Here is a 12,988-nt window from a genome sequence, read left to right as displayed (position 1 = left end):
TCTTTCTATTTAAATCTGTATAATAATTTCTCATGTTAAACAGGTTTTTAAATTTTTAGGGCAGCAGAAACAAATTGATCCTGAAACATTCCGAGATTTCTACAACTACTGGAAAGAAACTGAAGCAGAAGCTCAAGAGGTGAATCTGCCACCAGCAGTAATAGAACATCTGGATAAAAATGAATGTGTCTACAAGTTATCTTGCTCAGTTAAAACTAACTATGGTGTAGGAAAAATAGCACTGACCCAAAAGCGCTTATTCCTTTTGACTGAAGGAGGACGTCCTGGCTATGTTCATATTGCAGCTTTCAGGGAAATAGAGGTGAGCATTAAGTCATTTTCTTGAATAATTTTGACTCTGAGGGTGACAGAGCCCTGGAATAAACTGCTCAGAGAGGTTATCAAGTCTTCGTCTCTGGAGATTTTCAAAACTGACCTGGACTCTCTCCTGTACAATTTGCCATAGGGAGCTGCTTTAGCAGCAGGGAGGGTTGGAGTAGATTATCTCCAGTGATCCCTTCCAGCTCCTGTGATCCTGTGGGTGACAAGCTGTGTTCCGTTCTGCTGAAAGTCAGACTGTCTCAGTAATAGCTGTAATAAATGACTCTGAAATCAGAAACTCACAAATGATTAGAGGTCTTGAAGAAGTGGATGTGTGCTGGGTGCTAGGATGGTGTGGAGTCCTTAACCTCTAGATTTACGGAAGGACACAAAGTATGTTACGCAGAGCCATAGGAATATAACATGAATGTTAAATGTACTCTTTTGACTGCAGTGTCAGAGCACCAATCTATATCTACTCTATAGTGAAGCCTGGGTGACACTGTTAATGATTATTGTTTTCACAAAACCTGTTAGTAGACCATTTCTGCTTAGTGGTGTATATGAACAACTGAAACATTAATAAATATTAATAAAGAAAGTTATCCTGTAGGATTAATACTGCATCTTAGCTGTGACTGCATGGTACACCTTCCTTGCTTTTCTTGTTTCCAGGATGTTAAGAACACAACTGTAGCCTTCCTTCTTTTGAGAATACCTACTCTGAGGATTGAAACGATATATAAAAAACAAGTATTTGAAGCTAACCTTAAAACTGAGTGTGATCTCTGGTACCTGATAGTGAAAGAAATGTGGGCTGGAAAGAAAATGGCAGACGATCACAAGGTATAAAAATGGGCACAGCCAACTGAGTAAATGTGAAGTATGTGCTTTCTGTCTCTGTTCTAAGTAAATCATGTATCAGTCTTGGAATTTCTTGTTTTTAGCAGTGATAGCTAAGTAATAAGCTGTTGTTTTTGACATTACTTCTAAATACACTACATCCAGAATACCAGCAAAATAGTACATTTAAATACGTACAATTAAATACTGCCTTTAAAAATAAGGTATTTTTTTTCTCTGTTAAGTTGGACCTTTTTGTTTAGTTACCAGTTTTGTGAAATAGATTCATAGCTTAAGCTTACAAAATGAGAGCAGTGATCCTAAAAGAAGCTTACCATGCCTTACTTCCCTTACAAAGTGTAATGTGTAGAGGGATTGTTTGAGCTTTTTTTTTTCTTTGCCATGCTGGAATCTTGGTAGCTGTGGATCCTTTGAATAAGTAGATAGATAAGCAAGATATGTTCTTCTGCCACAAAACCTTTGAGGAAAAGAAAGGATCATTATCACATTATCAGCATGGTTTTCAGCTGAAATACTAAATTCTCCATGAGTGATGAATTTAATAGTGAAAATGTATCTTGGTGATTTTATTTTAGGAAGGATTCGGACAGTCTTAGCTGAGATCAACAACAATGTACTTCTCTACTATGCAGATAGGTCCAGGATGGAAATTGGTGTCTGTCCTGTGTGTGCTGTGTCTTCAGTGCAATTCATACAGTTTAAATTGTGCATCCTGAATCAAAATTGTGCCAGATCTGAAGTACCTCTTTCAGTGCAGTGAATTAACTGTAGCTCTTGGTTCTCTGCTCTATGCTCTTGCTTTGGAGTGAAAAGTGATGTAATAGTGGGGTTTGCTTGCAGGTAGCATGGGTTATGCTCCAGGTAAGCAACTGATTAGCGCTTGTGCTTAAGCTAACTTGCATTACAGTGGTTGAATATGAAGACATGCAAGAATGATGAGTAATAGGTGAACTGCAGTAAGGTTTTGTTTTTTTTTTTTTTCTTTAGGATCCCCAATATATTCAGCAAGCACTGACAAATGTTCTCCTGATGGATGCTGTTGTTGGTGCACTGCAGTCCTCCAAAGCCATATATGCAGCCTCTAAGCTGTCTTATTTTGACAGGATGAAGAATGAAGGTCAGTCATATAACAACGCTACAAAGCCTGCTGCTATTTCATCATCTGTTTCAGCCTTTTCTGATTAGTTTGTTTTTCGAACTGATGATCTGTTAGATATCTGTTAGATAAAGATGATAATAGTTTTATTGCACTTTGGTTGCCGTACTTTGTTAAATATTTATTTTTGCTTAGTTAGTATCTTGATATATCAGTATAGGTTTCTGTGTTGGGTGGGTTTTCCTTGTGTTTGTTTTTTGGATGTATGCATGCTTCTGTTACTTAAGTACTGCCTGGACTTTCACAGTCAGCTAAAGTTTGAGGGGAAAAATGGGAATAAGTGGTGCATAATTATTCTTTTGTTAGGATTATAGATCTGTTTCAGGCTCAAGTATGCACTTCATGACCTGTTAAAAACCTATTTTAGTGCCTATGATGATCCCCAAAACAACCTCAGAGACATTAAAGCACAAGATCAACCCATCAGCTGGTGAGACATTTCCACAGGCAATAGATGTCTTGCTTTATACTCCAGGTAATGTGATGTATTTCTTTGTATTAACTTTAATTAGCCTATAAAATGTTATCTCCTAACACCTGGCATTATGACTGCCTGATCTTGTTCACATTCTGACAGGTCTTGGTTGTGTATAGAATACTAAACCAGGAAATTATTGAAATTAAGAACAATGATGTATTAAGATAGCTTTCACAGTCTTAATTTGCCATCCTATGCATTTTAATTGTCTTCAATTATATGTTAATGTGTCAATTTGCCATTAAGTCTTCTACCTTGTTTATTGAGCAGGGTGGAAGAATGATGTTCCAGCACTGATTAGTGTCCACTGTTCATTTTGAGTAGAGTCGTATAGGAGTGTTCAGTGGAACCACAGTGCAGAAATTCCAGCCAGACCTGTATTTCTGTGACTCCCACTGTATAGTATATGATCTTATATTCATCCCGTGTGATTTAAGTCCATCCCTGAAGAATGCGTTATTATTTTCCCTGTGATCTTCTGTGTGATATTAGGCACACTTACAGCTCACTAATTGAAAATGCTCTGGAGGAAAAAAGAAAATAAGTCAGGGGAAAAAGCTTCGTCTCATTTTAGCTGCTTAATTTGGATGGTCTTGGATCTGATCTTTCAGAACAGTCATATGTGCACTTAATGAGATTTCAACCTGAATATAAAGTTAAGCTTTCGCCTCAGGTTTCGTGGAAGTGAGAAGTGTGCTGTTAGTGCGTATTTATGAGAAATGACTTGCACAGGGATTCTGATTCAGAGGCACTAAGAACTCATTAGATCTTGGTGTATGTCCTGCTCGATACGAGCATTTAGTCAGAAAGCGAAGAAGAAATCCTAGAAATAAACAACCTTTGTTACCCTTACCTATCTCCTGACTTAATTTCACATGTAATTCCTGGTACTTGGGCAACCTGAGACAAAAGCATAAAGTGAATTCCACAGTTAAGTTGGAATCTGTGTGTGGTGGAGGTGGAGGGTTTGGTTGTACTTTTCTTTCTTTGAATAGAGCTTGCTTTTTTCTATATGATGCAGTCAGATGGCAGATGGAAGGAATGGAGTCACTAGTTTTATTTCATAGGGGCTTATAAGCCTTTCTGCAATCCCAGTTATCTAAACATTTCATCTATCTGTGAAGAAGATCATCTCTGCTCTGAATAATGTTGAAGTGTGAGGTTAAACCATCAGGTTTTAAATAAGGAGCATAAATTCGGTGTGAACTGTGACATCTGTTATCTGGTGATGTGAGTTCCAGAACACAGATGCATTTCATTAGGATGTTGCTCTGCCTTTACTAATGTTTTTTCCATGTATCTCTAAAAGTGTTTTATTTTCTTCTCTCATCTTCTCTGCTTTGTTTCTAGGGCATCTTGACATTTCAGAAAGACCTGACAATGCTCATCCAAAACTATGGTGCGCTTTAAATGAAGGGAAAGTTGTAGTCTTTGATGCATCTACCTGGACTATTCAACAGCACTGTTTCAGAGTGGGCCGCTGTAAACTGGTAAGACTGACACTCATACCATGACTTATAGTTTAGCTTGGTTTTTCTGTTGCTGATAGCAACAATGTTAATTACACTGAATCCTAGGCTAGGCTACACAGGCATTCCTTAGAAGCTGAAGAGGGGTATTTGAGTTGTTCTGCAGTGAACTTGGAGAAATGGAGGTCTGAGGGAAAAAGGTTGTGTAATGAAACATATGGTAGGAAGTGGTGGGATTGACTGAGGTGATGGCATGCTAGCCTAGTGGTGTGGGTTCTTGGGGCAGGAAAGCTGGTTTGAAACAGCTGAGTGGAAAGAATCTGTACAAAAAATTAAACAGAGAGAGCCCTAAGCATAGCTGAAAAGTCATCTGTGCTGAAGAGCTAGAAACTGGAGAAGTGTGGAAGGAAACCATGGATGATACAGATAATGGTCTAAAAGAAGACTCAGTCAACAGAATAAAGGGAGTTCCTTGTGGGAATTTGAATTGAACTGGGAATTTGCTTTGGTGTCATTAGGACGTTAGGAGGGCTGTAAGAGGCTTTGTCCTGAACTGAAAACATACAGAAGAGAGAGCACGCGGCAAAGGGATTTGTTTGGTGACTTGTGTGGAAGTTGAGAAACATTTCTGTGGATAAATGTGGGGGGAAAAAAATTGAGAAGAGAGGGACGAAGCTGATGGTAGAGGAAAAATAGAAATCTTGGAGAAGAGTTGGATGCTGACCTATAATAAAGAGGAAAACTTGGGTCTTGTGGGGCTCAGGAACGAGAAATTAAGAGTTTGGGAATTGGGAGGGATGTTCCAGAAGGCAGTAAGGAAGAAATTGGTGTTTTCCTAGGCACCGCTTCTAGCTAAAGTAGGAATGTTGTTTATATCAGATGGTTAGTACAGCTTCCAACCTGGAAGACAAAAATACACCAAATTCTGCGGTTTCCCCTGGCACCATCTATAACTTCTACTTTGTTTAAACCAGGAAGCACAAGTTTGAATCAATTACCAAGATACATTATTAATCTTATTTACTGAAAGCTAAACTCAGCAAAGCAATCTGTCCTCCTTCTCCCTCCAGTTGAGCAAAGAATAAGTACTTGAAATGCTGAGTCTTAATTCCTTACTGTAATCACCAGAAAGCTGTGACTTCGTAACGTAGCCTCTTCCTATGTTACTTTAAAAAGTGATTTATTTTTTTCTTCACAACAGTATTTAATCCTGCTTTTTTTCTCCCCAGACCTGTATGGTAATGGTAGAACAGAGTCAAGTATGGATTGGTTCTCAAGACTCCATTATTTATATAATCAACACACACAGTATGTCTTGTAATAAGCAACTAAATGATCACCGTTCTGATATTACTGACATAGTTGTGGAGAAGAAGAATGGAATACCCAGGTATTTTTAATCACAATGTTTTCTTCTTAAAAATGCATCTACAAGAAAATGTCAGAGACTGGAAGAGTCATGAGTGTTAAAGAGAATCTTTCTGTGGTTAAATAGAAAGCCATGTTATGTAACTTGAACAGTATTCACCAGCTTGGGAAACTTACCCTGCAGTTAGCGAAGGACCAGATAAAGATCCCAGTGATGCATTGTGGGTCTTGAATTATTTGACTGAAGTAAAACCAAAAAGTTAATGTGTACCCAACTTGCGTAGGAAACCTGTGACTGACATGCCTCATCCTGCTATGGTCAGACTTCACTTTGCCTGGTATTGTAGCTTCCATATCGTGTATTGTAAACTAAGTATTTCCTTTCTAATGAAAAATCATTATGTACTTTGGAACAGGCAAGAAGTAGAGCAGCTGGGAGTTGGTGGCATCCAGCTCTACAAATAGTAGAGATGCAGTTTAAAGACTATTTCATTTTTGCTTTGAGTGCTTCATTGACCAGATTTTTACAACATGCTTTGGAGTTTATCCTGCATGTCTTTAAAGGAAATAGTACGTTCCTTGTTTTGTTCAGAGAAAATGCTTTTAATCTTTTGGTAGCATTGGGAAGGGTGTAACTGAAGGGTGTTACCAGGTAACTTTCTGTGACAGACCAGAGACAAGCCTCAGTTCTCCTGGTGCTGCAGCAGGCAGCATGGGGTTTTGAGGGGCAGTTTGCTTTGGTGTCATTAGGACGTCCTGGAAAAGGTGTTCTCTGAAGAAAATAAATGTCAAAGGTATTGCAGGATTTGTTTTCTTAGATGCAGTAGCAAAGAAAGATTTTGAGATGATTTCATCCTGCCTTGAGAGGAGAAGGGAAAATCGAAAAGGCAACAGTGTTCAGGAAAATTATAGAGGATGTTTTTGTTGTGTTTAACTCCTCAACCATGATGTAATCTGTGCTCTAGTTCACTTAGAGGTCTGAATTAGCCTGCAGTGCTGCCAGTGTCTTTAGACTATAATCTTAGACAAAGAAAAATGTATCTGTGCCAGAACGCATTAGTTCCAATAGGAGACAATGGATGCTTGACTGTAACTCAGAAGTTGCTGTTGGCTGCTTAAATGTACTTAGACTAAAATAATAGAATTGGACACCCCAAAACAGGACCCACGCCAGTTGTGATGAGCAAAATGCAACTGTTTAGAACCAGCAATGTAGAATGCAGTGAGGGAAGGAAAAATGTAGGTCTTTCCTCAAGCATTTTGTTGGGCACAAGAATGAGTGTGCTCTCATCTGTTCAAGACTACAGTCACTGAAATAGCTGAGTATGGCTAAATGCTTACTGTTAAAATGATGGTACCTGGCCTTCAATCCACTTGGGATTTGGCTTAGTGCAAAACTTGTGATTTTTGCAAGTTCCTCCATATGAATTTTGTTCTGAATGTGGATGAACGATGTACTATTTTTAATCTTTCATCTATATCAACAGTGAAGCGTACTCTAGCAGCCTAGATGGAACAGTGATTGCTTGGAACATCAGCACTCTGAAAGTTAACCGTGCTTTTCAGCTGCCCTGCCAGAACCTAACTTCTATTAAGCTTCACAATGACCAGCTGTGGTGCGGTAAGTTAATTCCTCAATAAGTAAAAAAATAAAAACACTGTCTTATAAGGCAGACCAATAAATTAAACTCACACTCTGACTTTGCATTCGTGACGTTTCACCCTCAATTTCCTCTTGGTATGTTAATGCAGCCTTCTGTAAGTGAGGCCTCCAAAACTCTTATGTAATTAGCTAGCTTGAGTCTCTCCTTGAGAGTATTGCCTCTGCTACAGGATGTGACCTCTGGCTACACTGTTTGCCTGACCTCCCCTGGCAATACGTGTGGATTGAAATGGAAAGCTTTGAGAAAGTTCTTTTGAAGTCTAAAGGGGGTAAATGTTTGCAAGTTGCTTTTGATATTCTGACTTCTTAATTTTGATGGTATGGTATTGATCTGAGTTGGTAATCCTCAAACCTGCCTTTTTGGGCACGTTTAGAACTTGCTATCGCTTCTGCAGGAGTCTAGATGAATAAAGACAGCATTTTTGTTAAACATCTTTACACTTGAAGTCATTTAATAAATTACTTGAAGTCATTTCATAAATGGTGATGGGCTCAAGACTGCACTGATAGTAAGTACTGCCATGCTCAGGAGCCTGCATCTAAGCATTCTTTAACAGAACAACAGGTGAGACAGAACAGCAGGTGCAGTCTTTGGGAACTGATGCAGCAAGTAGCAGCAATGCTTTGGTGGGATAAAGATTCAGCCCTGTTAACTTTGCAGCACAAACACTTCATCTCAGTTCTGTAGATGAGAAGAACTGTGTACTAGGGAACCTAACTGTGGGATCTCCTAATGTAAAGGAATCCCTTTTTGCATTAGTTTTGGACTTTAATAGGTGTTTGTACTGCAAAATAGTAACCAGCATTTGGGGAAAACAGAAGTAAGAAATAGATACTATAAAAAACAGGAAGAGGCTCTAAGATGTCACTGTTGATTGAGAACTAAGACAGCTGCTAGATGCATCTATTTTATTTTGCCAGTTTTGGGCTTATGGATGTGTCAGGAGTTGGTACTTCTGCTAATAACACTTTATCTAATATTGAAGGTACTGGAAGTTGCATATTTGTAATGTCAACTTACGAATTTCGACTACAAATGAAAATTGAGCATCACCTGAAGGATGTGTGTTCATATTTCCTCTGCTTCCAGCTCTTTCCTGAGGTAATACATGTGAACTGCTAATATGGTGTGAAGAAAGCGGTTGTGGCATGCCAGCAACTATGTAGTTACTTATTGCAATATGCTTGCTGTCAGCAGTGCTAAGGATAAACGTAACTTTCTGTGCTTCAGAGAAATGAAGTGTGGGCATCTTACTCGGGGAGCAGTGACCTGTATATTTGGAACACCAGAGACTTTTCAAGCACACCTCAAAAAATTCATCTTCAAGATTGCTCAGAGATTACCTGCATGATACAAGTAAAAAATCAGGTGAGAGACACTTGGACTGATTTTCATTTGTTGTAGAGTTCTTTACTAAAGCTTTGTTTGTTTACAGCTCTTGCAGGCTTCCACTAGTTAGCTTCCTTGCGGACTGTTTGCCAATGTATTAGTATGAAACATTGCTTTTTCTTTTAAATCATAGCCCACCACAGCTGGCTGCTGTGACTGTACCCCAAAATGCATGTCAGGCCAAAAAAAAAAACCTCACAAGTAATTAAATGCCTGGTGACTTTTATTAGTCATTGACATTTTCAGGGAATGGTAGAAGCTGAAAGTTTAAGTCCCTTGATATTTAATCTCAGGGCTCCCAAGACTAAAGCTTGGAAAAGGTTAATAGGCATGCTAATTGGCATTTATTGTTTGTCTGTTTTCATAGATGACCTTTTTCTTGTTTAGATACTGCATGCCTAGCTGAACAGAGACAAAAGGGCCAACGTTTCCTACCTAGCTATCTTGAGTGGCTGTCATTTTTGGCCTCCAGCTGTGTACCTGTTTCTGGGTAGTATCAGTAGCTGTGCAAATGACTGTAGTTGTGACACCACATGGATGTGCTTATGGTTAACTGATAAGTAAATAGCTGATATATATCCAAGAAAAAGAGCTTTAGATACAGCATTTCCCCAAGCAGAGCTGGGTATGTTTAACTCTTATTTAAGGCAGCTGGCTTCCTCGCACTCACGGTGCTGCCTGGGTGTGTGACATAGGAGAAATCATGAGGTTTCCCGTAGCCTTCTCACATTACACCTTGAATATCACATTACTACATTATCACATATTCCTCTTACCCACATGCCTCTGGGAGCCTGGATTACCTCATACAAAACAATCCATGTGAAGACCACAACTCTCTTCTACCAGGCCAGATCAGGTGCCTCTGACCGTGCACTGTGTCTTATGGTGGCAGTAGCAATGCTGTGTAGGGGAAATGCACAAACCCAGCCTTTTTAATTTTTATTTTTATCTTCATTTATGACTGCTGCTCCTTTCCATTGATGGTTTTAGTTCTTTTTCTCTGAATCTTCTCTATGTCCTTGCAGTGTGTGACTGGGACTAGTCAGATGAGCACCCAAGACAAGGGCAGGCTGTGGTTTTTGTACAGTGATTAAGCGACATCTTCTGTCTGCACTGTGTCTGTGGAACCTGAGGCAAGCTGAGGGCTTTTGGATGGGGCCCTGGGCTACCTGGTCTAGTACCAGCTCTGCCTTTATGGCAGGGGTGTTGTAACTTAATGATCCTTGGGGTCGCTTCCAACCCAAGCTATTCTATGATTCTGTGAGTCAGAACCCTTGTGTTCCATGTCTGCATGGGCATTAACCCCCTTCTGCAGCTCTGCCAGTCACCGAGGCGGTTTCCCTTTCTGCTGATAGTGTTTCTTCATGTACCGGGTGATTTTTTTTTCTCTGTTATGACTTTTGCTCTCTTTCCATGGATGGAGCTCAGGCACAACAGTCTGACTATTTTCTTTTCCCCAGAGATCCTCTTCAGAACTTCCTTGTGTGGAGCGGAAGCCATTTACTCCAACGAATGCATGCATAGGAAATCCTCACTCATTGCCATTTTCCAGCTTAGCAAAGGAAAGCCCCATCTCAACTGTCTCTTAAAACTTCATGAATCAAAAAAGGATTGTTTTGTTTTTCTTCCAGATGTGGGTTGGCAGCAGTGGAACATCGCAAGGCAAAATTAAAGGGAAGATCTACGTGATCAGTGCTGAGAAGAAGACTGTGGAGAAAGAGTTGTTTGGTCACGCTGATACAGTAAAGGCTCTTTGCTCTGCAGAGGACAGATATGTCCTCAGTGGTGCTGGAAAGGAAGAAGGGAAAATTGCCATTTGGAAAGTTGAATAGTTGAAGTGATTCAAAACATGTCTACCTGTACTGGAAAAAAGACCTCAGGCCTTGGTTACTCCAGCATTTTGCTTCTGTTTCAGCCACCTGACAGTGTTATTTTTGTATTTATTGAGCTATTTTCAGGTAGCTACATTGTTGCTGAAAATCAGCTTCGAAATGAATCTCTCCTTGCACCTTGTATTGCACCTGCATGTTTGATAAAGAAAGGGAAATGTGAATAGGAGGGATTGCTGGCTTTAAACTTAACCATATTTTGTTGTGAAGGATCAGAGTTACAGGCCGGGTCTGTTATGCAGGCTGCATTAAATCAGCTGAAGCTGCTGAGGATAGGCTGGGTAATTCCACTGGAGCTCTGTCTCAGCATTGCATATAATAGCTGGAAAAGTACACTGAAATCAAACAATCAACAAATCCCAGAACCAAACCAAAAACAAAACACCCCAATGGATTTGTTTGATTCACTGGGTTAATGTAAATGCTGAGTATTTATCTTTCTGAACTAGCAGCTAGAATTAGCTGGGAAGACTGCCCATTATCACTGTATGTATATATTTATGGTGCTGTATTATTTAAAAGGTAGATGCAGGCAGACTCTTCTTGATAGCACTGGAAATGTCCTGCTGCTAAAACAGGATACTTGGATATTGTCAGTAACTGTTCTGAAATGTTGTTCTCCTAAAAAAACAATGCACAGCACTTGGCATTTATGAAACTGACATTTCTTTCCCCATCTGAAATCCTTTTAACTCCTATATGTATTACATTTCCTTTTGGAAGCAACCTTTTATTGACTGTGCAAGTCTTTGCTGGTCCTCCTTCCAGCCACCATTTCTGTAACCGGAGGAACTGCTGACATTTAATATAGAGCCTTTAAAGTCACCAAGCTGTGCCTTAACTACTGAAGGTAGGCATCATCAAATTGCCGTCTAAGAGGTTCTTTCAGGCAGCATTTCCCAGTCACTTCCTAACATACTTTTTTCTACTGTTAACTAAATCATCTACGAGCAAAACAACGGATCTTTGCAAAATAGTAAAGCGGAACGCAATATTTAAGTTATTACAAACAAAAGGAACAACTGGGCTGCTACTTTTTTAACAAATATAAACTGAAACTGTAGGCCTGATAGAAATGGAAGCTGCTGGAAGTACACTGCATCTAATGCTTCACGTCTTTCAGTGTACTGATGAAAGGTTTTATGTGACGGTAATTGTAATTTGACCTCTTTTAGTATTTTTTTCAATTAAGAATATTAAACACTATATTGATACTCTGGCCTTTCTTTGTTCCTTTTTCCTATGTAACGTAGTGCACAATACAAGAACTATGATTTGGTTTTCTTTGCACTGACTTGCATCACCTCTTTGTGCTAAGGAGAATAAATGTCTGTGTTTATCTCTGCACGTTCTCCTTTCTAAAAGCAGCTTCTGCTGCTCATGTCCTCCTTCTTGAGCCCCTGATCTGTAACTTCCAGACTCCTTATTTCCTCCCCAGGCAGCTGTCTGGCTGCTGGTGGTAGGTGAAAGTAATTATGTTCTCTCTGCAGAGACACACGGGAGCTGAACTGCTGAGGAAATGTCAGCTATTGCAAAGACGTACCCAGCTACTGCAGCCTGTTTGCCAGTGCCTGTCTGATTCCTGCTAGACTCCTTGGACCTTGCTTTGCTGTCTCTGCTGGTACCCTGCTTGTGTAAATGTCAGATGACAAAACTAGAAAATGCCATTTTTATGCTTGAACTCTTCTAGAAAGCGTATGATGTTTTTTTTTTATTGAATAGCAACATAATTTATTGATTAGATGGCTCCTTTTCAGAATGCTGCTTTCTTTAATACCATCTGTTGCTATGGCTGGTGAACACAAGTGTATAGCAGTGCAGTTTAACCACAGCTGATAAAACCAGGTGGGACACAGATCCTTCAGCAGTCATCCCTAAGGGCAGGAGTAGCAGTGATACAAGTATGACTGATTTGGGGCACAGTGCTGTGTTGTTTTGCCTCTCCTCATGTGATGACAAAGCTCAGGTATGTTATACTTAACTATTTCTGCTTCGCTCCCATGTTGCAGACATGACAGTGAACCTGCAGGAATAGGGCTTTGGGGTTTAGCTCAGTTTTCAGTCCACTTGTTCTTTTCCTGCAGTTTGGTGGGCCTCTTGGTAGGGGAGGAGGCACAGGGGGTGGGATTCTCAGACCCCAGATACCCTCAGAGCTGTTCTCTGCCATACTGCCTACTAAGAGTCTGGCAAGTTAAGCTGCTGGTGAGCACCACAAACTAATCCTGTTGATGGATGCTGCCTTTTCATTTATGTGTTTTGTCTGTCTCTCTTATCAGCTTGCAGTCAGCTGTTTGAGGTGAGAACACCTGGTAGTTGTGTTCATGATGTAACACTGTGTTGGCACTTAGCAAGGACTCCTGCAGATGGTGACCTTATAAACGCTACTG

At 39.9% G+C, this 12,988-nt stretch overlaps 1 protein-coding gene across 1 annotated transcript in view; it reads left to right on the top strand.

Annotated features, from left to right (window-relative positions):
* The window catches only part of DENND3 (DENN domain containing 3), a 34,888-nt gene extending 23,073 nt beyond the window's left edge, over nucleotides 1-11,815 (top strand). Inside the window, exons 14-23 of the mRNA XM_072330066.1 lie at nucleotides 60-322; nucleotides 997-1,167; nucleotides 2,173-2,302; nucleotides 2,709-2,816; nucleotides 4,170-4,309; nucleotides 5,518-5,678; nucleotides 7,144-7,277; nucleotides 8,306-8,421; nucleotides 8,551-8,688; nucleotides 10,344-11,815. Of these exons, the coding sequence (XP_072186167.1) occupies nucleotides 60-322; nucleotides 997-1,167; nucleotides 2,173-2,302; nucleotides 2,709-2,816; nucleotides 4,170-4,309; nucleotides 5,518-5,678; nucleotides 7,144-7,277; nucleotides 8,306-8,421; nucleotides 8,551-8,688; nucleotides 10,344-10,544 (1,562 nt within the window). The 3' untranslated portion in view covers nucleotides 10,545-11,815. The remainder of the gene's footprint in view (nucleotides 1-59; nucleotides 323-996; nucleotides 1,168-2,172; nucleotides 2,303-2,708; nucleotides 2,817-4,169; nucleotides 4,310-5,517; nucleotides 5,679-7,143; nucleotides 7,278-8,305; nucleotides 8,422-8,550; nucleotides 8,689-10,343) is intronic.
* Nucleotides 11,816-12,988: the final 1,173 nt, after the last annotated feature.

Source organism: Excalfactoria chinensis, chromosome 2, assembly GCF_039878825.1.
Source record: "Excalfactoria chinensis isolate bCotChi1 chromosome 2, bCotChi1.hap2, whole genome shotgun sequence".
NCBI classification, from domain to species: Eukaryota; Metazoa; Chordata; class Aves; order Galliformes; family Phasianidae; genus Excalfactoria; species Excalfactoria chinensis.
The sequence above is the reverse complement of the archived record's forward strand: the minus strand, read 5'-3'. Positions and strand labels throughout refer to the sequence as shown.